This window comes from Manacus vitellinus, unplaced genomic scaffold (genome assembly GCF_001715985.3).
Source record: "Manacus vitellinus isolate BGI_N305 unplaced genomic scaffold, ASM171598v3 scaffold_14_pilon, whole genome shotgun sequence".
Classification (NCBI taxonomy): domain Eukaryota; kingdom Metazoa; phylum Chordata; class Aves; order Passeriformes; family Pipridae; genus Manacus; species Manacus vitellinus.
In genome coordinates, this window is record NW_021939063.1 from 14198484 (window position 1) to 14217922 (window position 19439).

Here is a 19439-nt window from a genome sequence, read left to right on the forward strand (position 1 = left end):
CTACCGTTAAGTTTCTTTACTGTTTAATAAAAGGCTTATATATTCCAGTACAACCCTGGTGAGGTGATCATGTCTTTATTATCACAGTGTAGATACTGACTAAAAGACCACTGATATTTGTGGACCCTTACAGAAATAGGATTCATCTTATAATAAGGTATAAGTAATCAGCAAGAACTATAATAAAATGCATTTCAATGAGATGTGTATTAAATGTTTGCAACCTGTGTCCACAAAGGAAACACAAGGAGATTTTTGCTACAGCAACAGCAATTTTAGCAGAGCTCAGATGGAAAAGAAAGCAGTGAAATAATTCCAGCTCATCTGCACTGCACTTTGATACACAGATACTTGATTAAAAATTTTAGTTTAGGGCAGAAGACCATTTAGCTACAGCAGCATCAGTGTACACCATTCACAGTCCTCTCAAGTCTGCCACCACAAGCAACCCTTAGGAAAAGGGAAAATGCTGAGACTTGTCAAGGACAGACCTGCACATTAGAGAGGAAACAGACCTCACACCCATGCCAAGAAGTCAGGGCTTTTGTACAGGTCTGCCTTGCATCAAAGAGGAGACATTTTTCCTGTTTTAACTCTGGTCCAAAGCAAGAAACACAGTCTTGTCCTTCGCGACTCCTTTTTTTTTAATCTCGTCAGGTTCAGAAGAAATCAAAGATGTGTTTGTTTAACTCTTTACTACCATTACACTTGCACTACTAAAAATCATGCACAGCACTTGGCCTAATATTTGATTATTATCTAAAAACCTGATTCTTTTTTTTGCATTTTTGAAGGTTTTCCAGCCCATCAGAGCTATAGTTCTATGGCACAACACTGCCATTGCATGTTACTTGCCCTGGGGTGGCACAAGGATGTGTAGAGAATTTTGTTTGTGTTTCAGAGCTCCAGCTGGAGCTGAAGGACCTTGGAGGGCCCCAAACATGGCTTGGTCCCATTCCTGCTGTTCTCACGCACATTCCCAGGAACATACAACTGCATCACAGTCGGACTCCCACTCAAAAAAGAAAAAGCTGGTTTGATGAGGAGCAAAAAGGCATTTATGCAGTGTGGGCAATCAGAACCTGGAAAGGGATGAACCAAAAACTTTTAATCCAACAGTGTAGATTTACCACAGGCTGCTCTGCAGGTTTCACTCATCCCAGTATTTCACCTCCTGAAAAAGGTGCCTGACTGATCACATTAGCTACTTGTATTTGGCAATTAAATTTTCTTCCTCAGGGATGAACTTTGAGAGTTACATTATAATTGAACAAGGCTCTAAAAGTCATTTACTAGCGAGTTAATATACAATACACATTTCACGAATACATTGTGCTTTCTCCCACTTCTCACGCTACTTGCACAGTCAAAACCTTAGCAAGGTGACTAATGGTTGTCATTTTGTAAGGTGCTAAAGAGAAATAAAATTAACACTCTAAGGTACAGGTTTTCAAGTAGAAGACCAAAGGCTTCTATTTATTTAGCAGAGGCAAAGGCACTATTTATTTAGCAGAGGATTTCTATTATTTTTGATCATTAGCAAGAACAGTCACTTGCATTTCACATTCTCTACCTGCTTACTTTATAGCAAAGGAAACTAAAAAGAACAAAAAACCTCAAAGCCACATTGACACTTTAACAGTAAAATAACCTTGTGAACAGAATACAATGCAAGAACTACTAAAATGAGGAAATAAGGGTGCAATAAAATAGCTGAATGGACTTAGGCTACAGCAGTGAACACAAGAGACACAGTAGTCAAGTCTTGTCCCCAGATTTATTCATCCTCACAGAGCCCATCTCCCAGTGCTGACACTGAATGCACTGCCCTACAACCACACAGAAGCTCTGTGCTTTCAAGTCCAACCCATCCTGCCCTGGAGCTAAGCCCTCCTGTGAACACAACACTCTCAGACAGCATTATTGTAAATTTTAACCCTGACAGAAACCATCAGCTCATATTCCTGTCTGCCAAATTGTGACTAAGTCCCACAAATCTATGCCTAGGACCTGAGAAAAGCCACATTTGACAGTAACATATTGAATAATGATTTAATTTTGATTACATTTCCAACTGCCTTCTGGCTTACTTCTTAGTGAATTACCCCTCCTTTACTCAAGAGAAAGCAGGCAGCCTCTATCATCTCCTCTCTCCAGTAATACTCATTTCCATGTAACAAACCTCTTGCAATGACACGTGGGTGTTAATGTTTATGTGCATTTACCCTATACCTTTCAGCGGATTTTGTTTTCATCACAGACATTGGAAGATGAAAGAGTCTATAACAGAACAGATAACACATGCCAGAAACATGTTTAGGCACCAATTCTATAGGGATAACATTGATCAAAACTGCATGATTGAACTATCCACGCTGTTCTGCCAGAGAACATTTGTACTTTCTCCTCAGGTTTTTCTATTTTGTTGTTTCTTTGAAGTAAAGGAAGAAAAGAGATTAATGTGTTTCACTGCCTCTAATTCTATTATAGAGATTTCACTAGAAGTTGACAAAAGAAGTTAATTCTTGCTCAGACACATCCTCTCTCCAAAATTTAATTTTTAATGCCTTCCTTGCTTCATTTTTTCCTTGTAGGCTTGAGAAAGACGAGATGAACCAGTCCAGTGGTTATTTAGCAAACCAGTGACACACAGAGCACTGAACAACATATTTAAATGAGAAACCCAGGCATGCCTTTAATTAGGCTTTCCCATAAAGGCACAAGATGACTTCAGCTGAAGATGGTAATTCTGTGCAGCTGTGCTTCAGGAGGCACAACAGCACCTGCAGTGTCATCAAGATGGCACAAGGCACTGAGACACCAGTGCTGGGTCCTAAACAGCATCTCAAGAGACAATGAATGATGCCCTGTCTCCAACACACCACTGAGATGACATGTATGTGCTTTCAAATGCTGCAAAAACAGAACCACAGGAGTCCCTCAGGGAGACAAAAATGTCATATGGCCAATAACTGTATCCCTGTATTGGTTGTTTAGAGAGAGAGACTCTCTAAGAGGCTTAAAAAGCACCTCACGCCAAAACATCAGAACATTTTAAAGTTAAACATTTAAATATTTTGAAAAGACTGTTTATAAAAAATACCAAATACATTTAAAATCAATTTTTCCATGTCTGTGGTATGCACAAAACAGTTACACCATTTTAGATATATGTCTTATATTAAGAAATCTGTGTATAATTCAAGATGCCAGAATCATGACTTCTAGAAAAATGTTTAAATGCTTATTAATACTGGAACTACAAAAAGATTGTTTTCCCTGTACCTAAACTCAGTCTACAAGCATTGTGAGGTATGGTCCAACCTACATACAGATGCAGTTTAAGCTTAGATTAAGAACTGCAAGCACAATACCCTTATTTAAATAGTAAGAATCATTATCATCTAAACTATTTCCAGTCACAAAAAATACACAATGGTCCCTCTTCTGAGGCATCTTACAATGATAGCAGGAAATGGAAAACACTGGTAAGCTTTGCTTATATGATGTATATTTATGTATATTGCTGTACAAACTCACTAGATCTGGAACAAGCACAAATATTTATTCTAAATCCTTAGGTCTTCAGAGCTTCAGAGTCCTGAAAGCCTATGACTCTAAAAATGTTCAAATAAACCATTACATTTGTAGATAATGAACACGTTTTTACTATCTGCTTATTTTATAGCAGAGAAAACTAAAAAGAACATAAAATCCCAAAGCTACTCTGACAACACAAAAATAAACTGAGGTTAGTACAAACAGAATACAACACAAGAACCACTAAAATAAGGAAATAGGCGTGCAGAGAAATAGCTGGATAGACCTACACTATAGCAGTGAACATAAGAGACATAGTAGTCGAGTCGTGATTCCCCAGAGCTGTTCATCCTCACAGAGCCCGGCTCCCAACACCGACTGTGCTGCTCCACAACCACACAAAAGCTCTGCTCTCAGTCCAACCCAGACTGCCTTCGAGCTAAGCCCTCCTGTGAACACCACATCAGCATGGGAGCACAATTCAATGGAACTGGAGCTACAGATTAACCCCTCAGCTGATGCCTACTAGAGGGTTTTTTTCCTTTTTCTATTAATGTTTCCTGTGGGGTTAATATCAGTTATAACATCTGCAGAGGGGAAAAAGCATAATTAAAGTAATCTGAAACATGATCCCAAAAATCGAGTTCAGCTCACTAAATCAGTGCTTTTGTGTAGGAGGCAGGGGAAATATCTTTTAACTTTTATTTGTGTGTATTAACAAAATGTGTTACTTGAAAATAAATGTGAAAAATAGATGCAAATGTTACTTACACTGTAAGTACAGTAAGTATAGTAAGTAAGTATATACAGTAAGTATTTTCCTAGGAAAAATAGTGTAGAATTAATTCATTGCCCCTAAGTACTAGATGAAAGTAATTAAAATTCTTCATGCTTCACTTAACATTTATTTTACTAGCAACGTGACTACTCTTTGGCTCAATACAAATTTCCATCATTACACAAAGACATCTCTTTCTGACCCAGAAAATATATTTGTTCTCACTGGATAAGTATCAGTCAGTAGCATAAGAAAGGCACCTTTTTTCTCGTGACCTAGGAGGAGCATGTATAACATCACAAAAATGGCAGTAGATATCTAACACAAACTGGTCATCTGTCATTTCAGAGCCACTTGTTTTCTTCCCTTCATAAGAGGTGAAAACCTTTGGGTCTGCAAAAGACAGCCAGTGGAGTTCCCAGAGATATTGTTATTGCAGTTCTGGGGATGTTTTCGGTGCCAATATGCAAGTTTAGAGAAAATGCTGTTGGTTATAATTTGAAGTGTCCTTTTCTGAGTGAGGAGGAATTTGAAACTTCACAGCAGAAAGATTTTCTTGACTTAATAGTCAGAGCAGATAATCATTCCCCTGAGACCCACTTCACTTTCTGGGCTGCCTCCTCCTCTCTGACACGTACCCAAACAGCAGCTGTGTTGGGCTAACAGCAAATGCTACATCCTTGAGGAAAACCTCAGCTCCACCGAATAAAAATCACGCCAAATGAAGCTATTGTGGGGTAAGAAGGGGAAGTCCTGCCTGTTGCATGCTCTGGTATTCACAAAGCAAATCTAGTTTTGCAGGGAGCTCTGTGCTATTTTTCTGACTCAACTCAATGCCTGTAAGTCATTCCAGAGATAGCAGCATGAGAAGTAAATGTTTTAAACAGTTTTAGCAAAAAGCAAGGCATCCAACTGCTTATCCTAGATTATAACTAAAGGATTAGTTTAAAAAAAAAAAAAAGTAAGTGTTACTCTCTTGGAAGAACAGTGCCTTAGGCCATTTGACAGTAACAGGATTTCTCTTCAGTATCTTCAAAAGTACTAAATGAAACTATTGTGAAAAATGAAACAAACCAACCTTCAAAAACCCAACAAAATACTACTGAGAACACAAGGAATAAAGGAAGGCAAAGAAGTGATCTGCATTAAAAAAATTCTATTGGGTTCTCATGAAACAGGGAAAACTGCAAGATACATTAATTTCTTGACTAACAGTTGTCCTGAGAACTAAAAGACATGGGATTTTGTTCCAAGGAGCATGCGCCTTCTGTCTCACAGGGGTTGTTTACTCTCTGAAGTCAGGAAAAGTGTAACAACTGTAAGAATCAGCAGGATTATAAAACTGTGACTCATCTCCTACTTCATTCAACGGTTAGGAAGGGACTGTAAAGCCTGATAGCAGGTTGTTTTCTCCCTTTCTCACAGGAGAAAGGAGATAAGGAAAGCCAGGCTAGATAATGTTGGCACTGCATGGTTTATTAGATCCTTAGGAACCATAGTCTTCACTAATTAACTAGGTCAACTACCCCAAGAGAAAGTCACAGGTATCAGCAAAAGTACAAGAGCATTTATTGCTCATATGGCTTCAGACACAAATTGGAACAGGTGACACTGCCTTTTATCTGCTGATCTGCTCAAGGATTTTGCAGCCTGACAACTGGTCTGCAATAGAGAGAAGACGTAATCAAGAATATGAAAATACAGTTGGTCTTGTTCTTTACAAATAGAAGAATCAGATGGCTGGAAAGCCTTTTCTTATTAGCCCGATAAAAGTACTTTCCTCATGTTATTTAAAGCTTTAAGCAAACAATTCCTGGTATAGAAAGGTTCTTAATGATAGAGAAATTTCAAAATGATAGAGCATTTCAAAAAATTACAGACAGACATAGCCCAGCTTCTGCTGGACTTTCTCAAGTCCTGAAAGCAGAGGCTGTTTGCAGTGGTACTATCACAACTCCAGATACTATGAAATCTTAACTAGTTTACAGAAAGTAAATAAAAGCTGCTGCTGCAGTAACATGCCTGACCTGACCACAGGAAGTTTCTAATTTCAAAAAGGAAGTTCTCAAAACAACAAAAAAAGGTGTAAACAGACAAAAATGCCTGTACAGATGAGAAGTAAGTTGGATGGTATACCCATAAATTATGCTGCCAAAAAACGGTTGTTAACACCACAGGTTTTTGAAAACACTTATAAACCACTTGAGCTTTGGACAAAGCAAGTCTGGAACAAAGAGGCCAAAACCAGAAACACGTTTCATTTTTATACATTACAGAACCACAAGAATCCTCTGTGATCATTTATACCAACCTCTCTATCCCACAGGACTGTTCTCAAGGGCTTTGATCCGAAGAAATTAAATTCTTGTTGAAGCAGAACATCTCTTTTAGAAAGATATCCAGGTCTGTTTTAAAGCTGTATCCTCATATAAATAATTATTCTAACAAATGTGACAATTTGACTTTGAATTTGACTTGCTGCAGCTTCCAGTACGGAGTCATATTATTCCTTTCAAAAACCTGTAGGACTGGGCTACTTCCTAATTATAGATTTCAGGTTTCTTTGAAATGGCATTTTCACTTCTGTTAGGTAAATCAAGTTGAGTTACTACTGATTTCTTAGAAAGGCAAAAGTAGAATATGGGAAAAAAGAAAGGAAGAACCTTCCCATCTACTGGCCTGTCTCATTTTATTCCCACAGGAGCATTATTTTAATCAGAAAAAAAAAATGTGCCATGCCTCAAATTCCATAAAGCCTTTGTAGATTCCTAGCAGAGATTCATGGCCATTTTTTTACCTGTTTTGAATTGAAAAAATAGTTGTCTAAAGATAAAGGAAGAGTTCATTCTTTCCAGTTCCATCTTGCCCTCTACTTTTGTCATTGAACAGGAAACACAATCCAATAACAAACAACAGAGCATGCTCACATTTGAAAACTCAGTGTTTGTTTCTATGTTTTTATGCGTGAAACTTCAAAAACACAAGTGGAAACCTGTAATACCGTGGCTTAAAACTAACTCTGAGCTCCTTATGTTCCAATGCTTCTGCAATAGAGAAGTCTGCAAAGGTCTTCCTAAAAATCCAACGTCTTTCATTTTCCTCTCAACTGTTTCCAGTCTTTTTATCACTTCTATTCCCAATAATTCTCTCATCTTTCCTACTATGCAAATATGGTTCATACATTTCCTGGCAAGCCATTTGCTCCCAAATCAACAGCAAGAATTGTGATGAACCTTTCCCTGCTTGCTGCATCTCTTATGCTTGTGGTGACTTGTGACACAATGTGTGTCAGAGCTGCCAGCAGAGGCATTTTTAGGACATAGGAATGAAACAAATTACTCACTTCACACAGCAAAGATTGTTCTGCTAAACTGAAGTATAAACCAACAGGATTTTTTAACAAAGAAAACAGTAGCTAAATCAGGTTAACACATTTCTCCTCTTTTAGAAAGGAATTTTCATAACATATTCATAAATTTTGGCATCAGAGTAAAAAATTATCAGAAACATTAAAGTATTTATAGTTTGTAGTAAACTACTCAGCATTAACTGAAATTCACAAAGTCCCAATCCAATAAAAATGGTGCAGTGTATGATGTCTGGAATTATTTGAGAACAGCCTTCCATTTGCCTGTTTCAAAATTCATAATAGAAAGGGTACCACTGGACAGAAGTTTTCACAATTTGCCCTTTAGATCACGTGTACTCTATGGACTGCTTGCTGCAGGCCTGCTGACAGACAGATCTATTGTCCTGGTTTCCATTTGATAGCTTGTTTTAAGAGACAGACAGAAGTGTGTGACATTAATGCAGTATGTTAATATTACTTCCTGGGAAAGAAACTGATGAATGTGGAGTTCGGAATTTGCAAATAAAAAACAGGAAGGTTTTTCACCAATAGTCAAAAGTGGAAAAGGAAAGGAACAATGAGAATTAAGAAAAGATAAAACTGTATAAAACCCTCTTTACTGTGAGGTCATGCATATTAGGAAGTTCCCTGAGAACTGGCTTGTGCCATTGTAGAAACACAAAATATTGAACAGTTAAAGCAAAACAAACATAAATGATAGCTCAGAACTTTATTTATCCAATTCTGTACCAGCAACTTTAGATTGCAATGTATCAACAGGACTTGGTAAGAGATTTTATAACCCTTGCTACTGTTGGAGTAATCCATAGAGAATAACTTTTTGCACTTACCTTGTTATAACAGAATAGCAGGATTACGTTTTACTTTTCTGATGAATAAGGGCCAAAAGTGTCCCAGCTAAATAAAATCCTGGCAGCATTGCACAATCATCAATATTCATCTACCTGCTATTTCAAGTAAGGTCACAAAATGGTTAGTTAAAAAAGTAAAAACAGAATCACCTGCAGAGCAATCGTGGTATTCTTCGCAGGATATTTCCCCACCAGTCCTTGTTCTTTGCGTTTCTTGAATTTCCTAAAGTAGTCCTGTATCAGGAAGGTGGCATAGAACTTCCCCACGGTTACCTCATCATCTAAATGAACAGACCAGACAGATCTCTCCCAAGTCAGCATATTTATCAATAGCCTGTACACTCATATCTGATTTGGGGGGGAAAATGTGATGGGTGCAATAGGTGCTGCACTTTCAGCTTACAGCAATGGACCCTGTAACTCATTTAAAAGCAATGTTTTAGCAAGCAGTTTTGGCTCAGTCAGTTAAGTGAACTCATCCTTAATAAAGAAAAAAATACAATACCATGTCTCAGGTCCTAAGTAAGTTTCTAACAAAACCATAAACATGTTTGTATATGCAGTGAAGCTGAAGTACTGGCTTTAGTTATTTGGAATAAATAGATTAAATACAAGCTACTATGACATACATACACTGATGTTCATAAGCGTGACTGTAAAAAAAAGGTTCTGCCTACATGTCTTTTTTTTTGTCACGGCTGAACCAAATTTGCTTAGTCAGTGTATTGGTGTACCATTGTTCTGATTGCTCAAGGACTTGGACATCTTTCCAGCCTGTTTTGCTCTGCAGATTTTTTTATTGGTGTCGTGCCCTCACTGCAATACCTGAGCATCTCCCAGTCTGAATTTTGTGTCCCAGATCCTCGTGTTACACTGTATCTTCTGCTATTTTATTGTCAGATAAGACAAGACAGGTTCTTGTCTCAGATGAAATCCCACAGAAGTTACAATTTCATGTGTTTTTTATATGTTTAAGATGTGGTCTTTAACCACCTTCTACACAGGTAATATTGATAGTAAATACAAAACAACATGGCTCTCTCCCACATTACGTGTTGTGTGAGCTCTGCAATGCTGGTAGAAAAGAAAATAACTTCCATCAGTTAATTTAGTACAATTCAAATGACAGGCAAACAGCCAGTTCAATAAAAGCAAGCATGTTCACAGAGTCACTGTTGTGAACAAAATCTAAATTTCAAAGTTTCCAAAGTTGAAAGGCAGGTGGCAGTGTCCTTGTGAGGACACCACAGTCGCCTGCTCACAGCATGTTAAGAATGCCTGTGCCTGTTTTATGAGTCCAGTGAATCATTCAGCAGGGCAGGTTTCATCTCCCAGTAACGCTTGCCAGAAAACTAGGAATAGTTTTCCATTCAAAAACATTGCTTTTGTTGTCACACGTTTTTTTCCTCTCTAGAGTTATCTGACATGAAGTTTGGCTATTTCCCTTCCTGCTGTGGTGTCCAGTCTCCCAGTAGTTTTCAATATCCTCAAATGGCCATTTGCAATAGTGTTTCTAGCTGGCTGCTGCCATACCTAAAGGAGGGCTGGTGTGGTCTAAGCATCCAGGTTCTCTCTGCTGTCAGGGATCATCCTGATGGGGAGTAAGTTCCCATCATTCCAGCTGCCCTTGCTGGGACAGACAGGTGTTTATCCCATCTCAGGCTCTTGGTTACTCTGTACATTCATGCCTTGGCTGAACATGAAAATCTAACATGCCCAGGCACATTTTAACACACCTCTGCTAGAAAGTTTTAATGTCATTTGCTTTCTCCATATTTTAACTCTCTAACAGAGTTTTAGAACAGACTTGAGTTTGTTTTTTGTTCTGTGGGGTTTTTACACATGAGCACGTTCTGTTAAACAAGCTTTTCCTCTTGCCCCCATCAAGCAAATGCTCTAATCAGGTGCTATACATTAACCTTTGATTAAAACAGAATGCTGTTGTATCTTTGTTTTATCAACAATATGTGCCAACGTATCTCACTAATGACAGTATTTCTAACACTATTTTTACCTGTAATGACTGTTTGCTCCTAATTTGAATTTAATTGACTTTCTTCTTCTAGTGACTGGCTTTCACATAAAAAAAAAGGATGGGGAATCCAATCCATGGACTGTTCAAACTCATTTTTGCCTCTGTAATAAAATTTATCTCAAAATGAAACCTCTACCATTCAAAATCAGCTCCTCTCATTATAACATCTGAAATGGGCTGTATGCATGGGATAAAGTAGGACAGGCTTTAACTTCAGTGAAAACACCTGGAATGTCTTCTCCCAGCAGTTTATTTGTCTTTAAATGTATCAAAGCAAAAATAATTATAATTGCTTCAAAAGATATTGGTTGGGAGACCAGTCTGTTGCAGGAAATAGCATATTAAAGAGCCTGCTCTGCCCAAGTGACAACTCCTCAAAGGTCTGAGGTCCCCCAGTTCCTGCTAGGAAAGGGGGAACTAGCAGGAAACAGCAGGAACTCCATAGCTCACAAGAAAAGCTCACCGGTCTACAGATTCAGCCTCAGCAGCAAAAAGCTTTTTAATTGACTCCACAAATCTAATTTCTAATCTTTTTGTGAATGTTTCCTTTGATGTTCACCTGTAATCTCCTTTTTCAGCTCTTCAGGGACTAACGGTGCTTTGTATTAGATCTCTTACACAGCATCTGCTCTGAACCTGCCTGCCTCAGTTTAGCTGAACCCATCAACTTACAACGTAGCCTTGGTCAAACTCCCCAGATAAGCCTTTCCCCATCCTTTATTCTATTTTATTTCAAGTATTTGAACAGAACACTGTTGAGGAAGTGAAATAGCAAATGGCTCCTAGAAGGAACAAGCACATAGAAGTGACAGACTCGATAGAACACACTATGGGTTGCACTCAGAGCACGTCTCAAACCAGGCTATGACACTGCACAACTACTGAGTGTACCTGAGATGACAATGCCTGTGAAATATCAGTATGCAGAAATGCAGGGCCCTTACTGATCACTCTGGACATGCACCAACTTCTTTATAAGCATATCAGATGTATGCCCTACCAGTTTGCTGAATTGGGCATGTCAAAGTCTGCATGTACCAACCAGATGCACGTGTATTTCCCAGGCACAGTCAGCTGTACTGCAGACACGGGCACACAGGGACGGACACCTGGCCAAGGGTGACTTTGTTTTTGGAGTAACACACATAAAGCCAGATATAGACAGGTATAAGGAGGCAGCTAAGCATAACTGACCACAGAATAGACACATGGCTAATTACAATTAGTGACAGCAAAAGGAATCATTTCAGTGGGAACCTTTTGGAAGAGGGCAAAAAGTATTAGGCAGGGTTCAACGGGCTTTCAGGTGGAGACTGGGGAGTTCAGAGAATACAGGTGAATCTTCAGTGAGTTGTATTTCTCTTACTCTCTAGTCTCATTCATATATCAGACATTTGACTGACATTCTATGCTTTTGCAAAGCAGTTTCACTTTTCTGTACTAAAAATGCGTTGCTAACTATTAACGGTCTAATTAAGTTATAGTAATAAGTTATTTAATCAGTAACAAGAATTAACTGTCTATTTCTAGTGCATCTATTCATAATCCAAGGGAAAAAAAATGCAATACTGATTATTTTCATTCTGCTCTGCAAATAAGTGTTCTGGAGGCACAGTCATGAGCACACAAAGGACCTACCATCCAGTAATACCAGCAAAAGCAGTACTGGAGAAAAATGTTATAAACTAGACCTCTCAATACTTTTAAGTGCAAGTGATTCTAGCATATTGAATTTGGATGCTTTGTTGATTTATATTGAAAAGAATTTCGTGTCTCCTAGCAGGTGGCTATTATCAGCTGTCACTGGTGTTAATTCATACACAATTTTCCACTGAATATTAAACATCAAAACTAATTTCTACTGTACACTAAGCTATTTTACACTCCTATGGCATATGAATGTAAAATAGCTGTATTCCTCTTTTTTTTCTAGGTGGTTTAAAATATTTTCAATTTTCAGGTAAATCATAACAAGGTCCACAAAGGAACAAACCAAACTGAAATCGAAAATTAATAAAGCTGCAGGACTTCTTAACATGTTCTTATTTCTACTGGGTTGCAGAAGCCATACTGTTTCCTATCAATTGAGCAGATCCATTTTTCAGCCTTCTAGCTACACTGAAGAGCTACATTTGCAGAATATTAGCAATGAATTTTAGTATAGCTGAAAATAAATATACAGCTTATATTCAGCAATGAAATGAAGCTGAAGTTAACAGTGAATTACTATGTAAGATTAGTTCTAGGAATGTAATCTGTACAGGTTCTTTGTCAGATTGATTTAGGCAGGCAGAGCTCACTATTCTGAAGCATGCATCTCTATTTCAATTAAAAAATGTAGGGGAATAAAGTTGGCAAGAGGCAACACTAATTCCATGCCACCACCCTAAAACAGAATTGCTTCAGAATATTCGGAAAGACTCATAGTTGAAAGGAACAGAGGCTGCAGAAAAAGCTCAAGCACATAGTTACAACAATAACAAAGCGATTCATCTATGCCATGCAAGCACTCAGGTGTAAGGCTAAGAACAACAGAGTAGAACACAAAAGTTGTTTTAAATGTGCAGTATCAGTTCCCCTTTGAGGAGTCAAATATGCTCAGGTTTGCCTTCATCCCCATCATTATCTGGCAGCCACCACACCAATAGCAAGTGGCTCCTGCAGCCACAAAGCTACTGCTGCTTGCTGGGTCATGCTGAAGAGCAGTGCAGGCAGCGTGCTCCTCCTGCCTGGGCCTGAGCATCACCTTCCAGGGTCAGCCTCCACCACCACCATGCCTGGGCTCTTGAGTCTGATCAGTCTTGGAAGCTGCTGTAACACTATGAAGGTATAATAAACTACAAGAAACACCAGGTGATTACAATAGATCTGAGTACTGGATGTCCAGGTAAACATATCTTGGGTGTGGCTGACAGTGCAACAGATCCTGCACCTTTAAAACTTGAAAAAGCAAGTAAAGAACAGTCACCTAAACCTACACTACAGCATATGAATAAAAATGTATATATTGAAAAAGGCTAAATATATATATATCAGGATATATATATTTACAAAGAGAGATATAACGCATATTTGACATGTTATTTTACAGCACGTAGGAACATCTAATAAACGTGCCTTGTAATTCTGTAGACACAAATGTTTGGTGTTATTACAATTGAGATATCTCTTTATATGGGCCATATTCATATCTCAGTCATACTGGTGTAAATCTGAACCATTTCCATCATCTGTTGACTGTGGATTGATTCTGGTTTAAACTAGTGTAACTGAGATGATTTAACCTCTTGCTTTATAAATTTAGCAAAAAAAAAAAAAAAAATTTAAGCTGGCAATAATTTTTTTTTTCTCCCAGAAGTATTCAGCATATACAAGCAAATAAGCTATAATGTAGCATAGTACAAAACATGTTGTTTTGATCAGTGCATCAAAATCAAACTAGTTTGTTCTGCTGAATAATCCAAAATTAAGACTAGACTTAGGTCTAATAAGGTATTTGTCACAAGCAAGAAAATAAGCATAATATTTTCCTCTCTCCCTTTTTGATCTAAGAAAATTTCACTTATCAGTCCTATATGCATTATCTAGTGTAATAGGATATAATTTTCTCAATATTTATTTTGTTATTGTTTGTTGTCCTTCAATGACATTATAATTGCAAAATGTAGTAATTTCATTTCTTTGGTTCCTGACAATCTAGAAAGACCAACAGGCACAGAGAACAGCACAGTGCAAAGTTTGTCAGACTGACCGCCAGCTGGAGGGACAACTTGGTCAAGTAATTTCATGCTCGTTTTCTTCCATATTTTCTTTATAACTGCTCTAAGTTCTTCATTTGCTTGCTCTAGGTTACCTGTGGCAATGAAACAGAAAAAGGGAGGATGGCAATTATGGTTCAACCAGCTGCAACGAATGAGCCTTTGGATATTAATTAGCTGTATACAATTAAAGACTGTGACAGGGATCCTTTGTGGCAAACCTAAGCTCTGTCATGTAACAACAATAATACAACAACTAAAGAGAAGAAAGGGCATAAGACAACAAGTTCTTGGTGCTTTCAAATCAGTCTCTGGAGCACTGCAGAGGTCAACTGTGATTTACAGACCTTGGCCTCACTCTGTCACTCCTTACGCTTAAGCTGTCCAGAAAAGTGCCAACTTGCTCTTTACAAGCCACTTCTTTCTTGATCCAAAGCTGAGCCTTTATTTGCTTAATCATAGTAATTACTCAGTTGTACAGGCTTGAAAATTCAGGCAACTGAGTACTGAGCAGTTTTTCATCTCTTGCAGTGCTCACCTAAACCACAGTGATGCCTGAGGGGGCTTAACCTAAGTTTGTTGTTGACAGTGGAACTCAAATTCTGCTGAGAAGAAGATAGAGGAGTAACAGAATGGGAAAAAAGGTAAAAAAAGTATAAAAACAGAAAGAAAATTATCTGAAACATATCACTATTTTTAAAAGCTTTTCCCTCTTTGATGGAAATTACAGAAATCCATTCAACCCAGTCAGAACTGGCCTCAACCAGACTGGGGATGTTTTCAAGAATGCAAAAGCTGCAGTTGCACCAGTGTAGGATCCAAGGCACCAAGCTAAAAGGTAGTGAGAAAGGAGCATTTTGGTTGGGCAGGAAGGGGAAGTCATTCATTCCTTACAGTAGAACTCCTGTTATGCCCCTGCTGCACATTTTTATCTGATCAGATGAAAGCATAGAATAATTTCTACAATATCCTGGGCTGTGGCCTCACTATCCCTTTCCTTTCATTTTCTAGCAAATGATTACTAGCAACAATGAACAAAACCCACGATCCCAAAGCAAATCAGATCCAGTGAGTCCAAGGTACCTTTACTCATGCCCAACAAAATGAATAAATTGTAACTTTTCCTCACTGTACCTTGTGACAAGTCCAGAAAGGTTTTACAGCAAAGAACCTTACCTTCTGTTTTTATCTTTAGAGCAGTCCTAACCAGAGCAAACAAAGTAGCATTGAACATGACGGTTCCATCACTGTTTAGTGGCATATTCATGGCTACTAACCTCTGAAAATGAGAAGAGGAAAACAAATTTTGACACTGCTTTGTTTGAAAAACACCTTAAGTAATGTTAACTTTTGAAAACCTCATGTATTCAAACAATAATATTAGTGAGAGGTATACAAATTATATAAGTTCTCCAAAAAAAAGTTGAGTCCTCCACCCTAGCTGTGTATAATAGGCAGTCAAAATCGCTTCTTTCTGGCATTAATCACATGCATACTCACACAAAAACTAAAACTGTCCAGTTTTCATGAGCTGTTTATTTAGGCAATTTTCAAACATCCAAGCTCAGTCCTTGACTATGACTGTAAGCCACACTGTGCAAGTATTAAGGACAAAAGCAGTTATTTAAGAGCATGCACTCCAGTTTCAGTCACATTCCAGGTTTCCCAGGGGTTCCTCGTGCTCCCTAAAGAACCACAGCACCAGGCCTGTCTTGCACTTCTCAGGTAGCTCTTTAGTCCTGCCATGCATCTCCTGTGCCACCTACACTGAACTACTGGGAAGGGGTTTTTCTCTTTGGGTTAGTGTTCATCTTTTAGAGCAGCACTGCTGTGACCCTGTCTGTCAAAAGAATACTATTTAATCTATCAGAATCTTTTCCTAACGTCCGACCTGGATTTTCTTCTATTCCAGTTTAAAAGCATTACTCAATGAATAGTTCATCTTAACATACAGGTTTGCTTAAAGTCCACCTTGTGACATTCTATTCCAACCCAGTGGGCTGTACGTCAACTTACCTATTTTTAAAACAGATATACAAGAAATCCAAACAACAATACTGTTGTAACAATCCTTTAATTAAAAGGCTTGATCTTATTCCCACTGAAATTGCTAAACCCACAATATCCGCAGTTCTGAGGTTCTCAAATAATGCAGTAATCATTCATCTCCTTTGTGCTGCTTTTCAACTTTTATATTAAAATACAATTAAAATCGCCTCAAAATCACACATTTTGCCTGACAGATTCTGTATAATTTTAAAGTCCCATTAATCTTCTGTCTTCTCACTTACTACTTGGTGGCAAGTACTCAAATGAGTGCATAGAAATAAATGACCTCAATTTTGCTGTTTTAACTTAAGCCTGGAAAAAAAACCCAACAAACAAACAGGAAAACTTGAGAGTGAATGAAACCTTGTGAAAAGACAGGATTACTTGTGCACATGTAATAAATATGGGTCAGAATTGCATGAACTGCAAGAGAAACCAAGACCTACCTTGCAGGCCACTCGGTGAGGACACAACTTGCCAAAACCAAGTGGTGGCTGGATGCGCCTCAGTAATGTAACCACATCAAGATGCTTTATCCTTCCCCTGGAACCAACACACATCAGTTACCAAATATCCACTCCCCCAAAATATGCTATGTTCTGCTTTTATTGTTTTTACCAAGTAAATCATATCAGAGAAATGATCTAACTTACTTTGCTTCAGGGTCATATTCTGACCATATCCTTTTGAATTCATCCAAATGATGGGGACCCAGAATAGACCAGTCACGTGTCAAATAATCAAAATTATCCATAATAACAGCCACAAACAAGTTTATAATCTAAAGGGGAGAAAAAAGTAATTAAGAACAATCTGTCTTGATCCTTTTGCACTTATTTTTTTTAAATTCAGTAGGTAGAGTAGGTTAAGATTCTGTTTGGAAAAATATAACCTTGCCAAAATGTTTTGGATATGGGATTTTCAATCATTCTCTCAACTCACAGCTCTTAATCCAGAAGAAAGTCAAAATGCCTAAAGCTCATTTCTGTTAATAAGCAAAAGCTAAACTCACCAGAAATGCACAGAGCATGTAAAAACTGATAAAATAAATGATGGCAAAATTGCTTCCACATGTGTATTCTTCCCCTGGATTATAATCGGATTCTGGATCACAGCGTTTTCCAGGCAAACATGCCAGCATGATTTCCTGCCAGGCTTCTCCAGTGGCACACCTTTATAAGGTCACAAAGATAAAATGAGAATTATTTGATCAAAATGCATTAAAGATGTATTAATTTGTAAAGCTCCGACAAAATGCTGGGAGCTGCACCGGTGCAAATGTGAAGCCAGAAGAACATTTCAGAGCAGGAACTAGGTAAAAGAAATACAGAGCAAGTTTTAGAACTGACAAGCATACATCTGACATTGCAGACACATTTTATAAGGTTAACTAATGCACCATAAGGGTTCCATGTCATTCTCTCTCCTTGCTCCAGGAAGCATTCCTGGCAAATGGTTACCTTCTTCTTAAACTCTCCACTGATGGAGATTGTACAATCCCCCCCATCAAGATTTAGCCACCTTTGCCATCATAAAGTTTTTCCTGCTGCTTATCTGGTATTTCCTTTCTGCAAGTTACACCCTCTACTGTTTGTCAGCTCCTCAGTAAATGTAAAGAACAGTTTATTTTGTTATGTTTGTAACAGCTTTTCATTTCTTCCAACTGTCCCACTAGTTGTACTTGTAATGATTTCAGTAAGGGCACAATCTTTTTCCCCTTTCCCAATACTCCCACAGTGATATCAGGGCTGACTATGTTTGGGCTCTACCTGGACAATTACTGCACAAATGAGGTGTTTCACAACAGCTGCAATAAGTTTAGCTCTGTATCACATCATCAAACCCCTGCTGTGCCCATGGACACTCAGCATACAGACAGAGAGAGGATGGGTTTGTTAAACTGAACTGATTGTCACCTGCAAACACAGTTTGAACATTTTCCATAGATCTATGAAATGAGATGCATTCAGTAAGAGTTAAGGTTTACTCACCTGAAGAGAAGAAGCACAGCTTGGGGGAAAGTCTGAAAATTGTTGTTTCTGTTTATTTGATTGTTGTCCCTCATGGCCACTTTTCCAAATACCTACAATAAACCAGGATTTTGACTTTCATTCCAGTGATGTGTGCTGACAGAGGCTGTAGGCCTTGCAGATTAAACTTGCTTCAGAATGTATGAAAAACACTTTCACAGACACACTTTCATTAAACTTTAGATTTGTCAAGATAGTGATTTTTACGTTACTCTGAAGGCACTGCCTTACATACAGCACCACTATCAAAGGAATGCTTCAATGAGCACCTTAGGAAACAAGTCTCAGACAAGACTGTACTGTTTTTTAATCCTAAAACAACTGTATAATTACCTGCATCCCAATGACAGCATAGATGAAGAACAGCATGGCAATCAGGAGGGCAACGTAAGGCAGAGCCTAGAAACGGGACAGGTGCATTGTCTTTTAATAACTTCACTAGACAGTTTCTATTTCCATTTATAAAAATAATTTCTCTCTACAACACAGACTTTTCCAAGTGGTTTTTTTCCTCTGCAAGTGCTTAAAACATTATTACCTGTCACTCTGAATACTCTGCTGCATAGAATGAACACAAGCTTCATTGTATTTTAAATTATTTCTGCCAGCAATCCAGAGGGAGGAATCACCTTTAGTGGTTTTAATTTTATTTTCATTACTGATTCTGACAACACAAAGAGACTTTATTCTATACAGTTACAGAGTTCTATTAACTTCACCTTCATCAGTTTTCAGGAGCAATGATTCAAGTATCTGTTACACTTGAAATTGGTTTCGTATAAAAAATAGGTTAAATTCTTCTTTTCTAATCATCTAATAAAATGTGTGGCAGCGTGAGATCTACGTATGTCAAACTTATCCTACCCCTTTTAAATATACCAAATATTTTTTTAGGAAGAACCACAGAAATCTCACAGTAACAGCTATTATTAAATGACGAAGAATGACCCTCAGCCTCCCTGAAGTAACTGTTCATTTTGGCATTAACATGGAAATATATTTACATATATTTGATATCACTGATAGTA

At 38.0% G+C, this 19439-nt stretch overlaps 1 protein-coding gene across 1 annotated transcript in view; it reads right to left on the reverse strand.

Annotated features, from left to right (window-relative positions):
* The window catches only part of CACNA1D (calcium voltage-gated channel subunit alpha1 D), a 176061-nt gene that overhangs the window by 13037 nt on the left and 143585 nt on the right, over positions 1-19439 (reverse strand). Inside the window, exons 32-39 of the mRNA XM_029958237.1 lie at positions 18745-18810; positions 18373-18464; positions 17394-17553; positions 17035-17162; positions 16828-16924; positions 15509-15611; positions 14326-14427; positions 8690-8820 (exon numbers count right to left, since the gene is read on the reverse strand). Coding sequence (XP_029814097.1) covers positions 8690-8820; positions 14326-14427; positions 15509-15611; positions 16828-16924; positions 17035-17162; positions 17394-17553; positions 18373-18464; positions 18745-18810 — 879 coding nt within the window. The remainder of the gene's footprint in view (positions 1-8689; positions 8821-14325; positions 14428-15508; positions 15612-16827; positions 16925-17034; positions 17163-17393; positions 17554-18372; positions 18465-18744; positions 18811-19439) is intronic.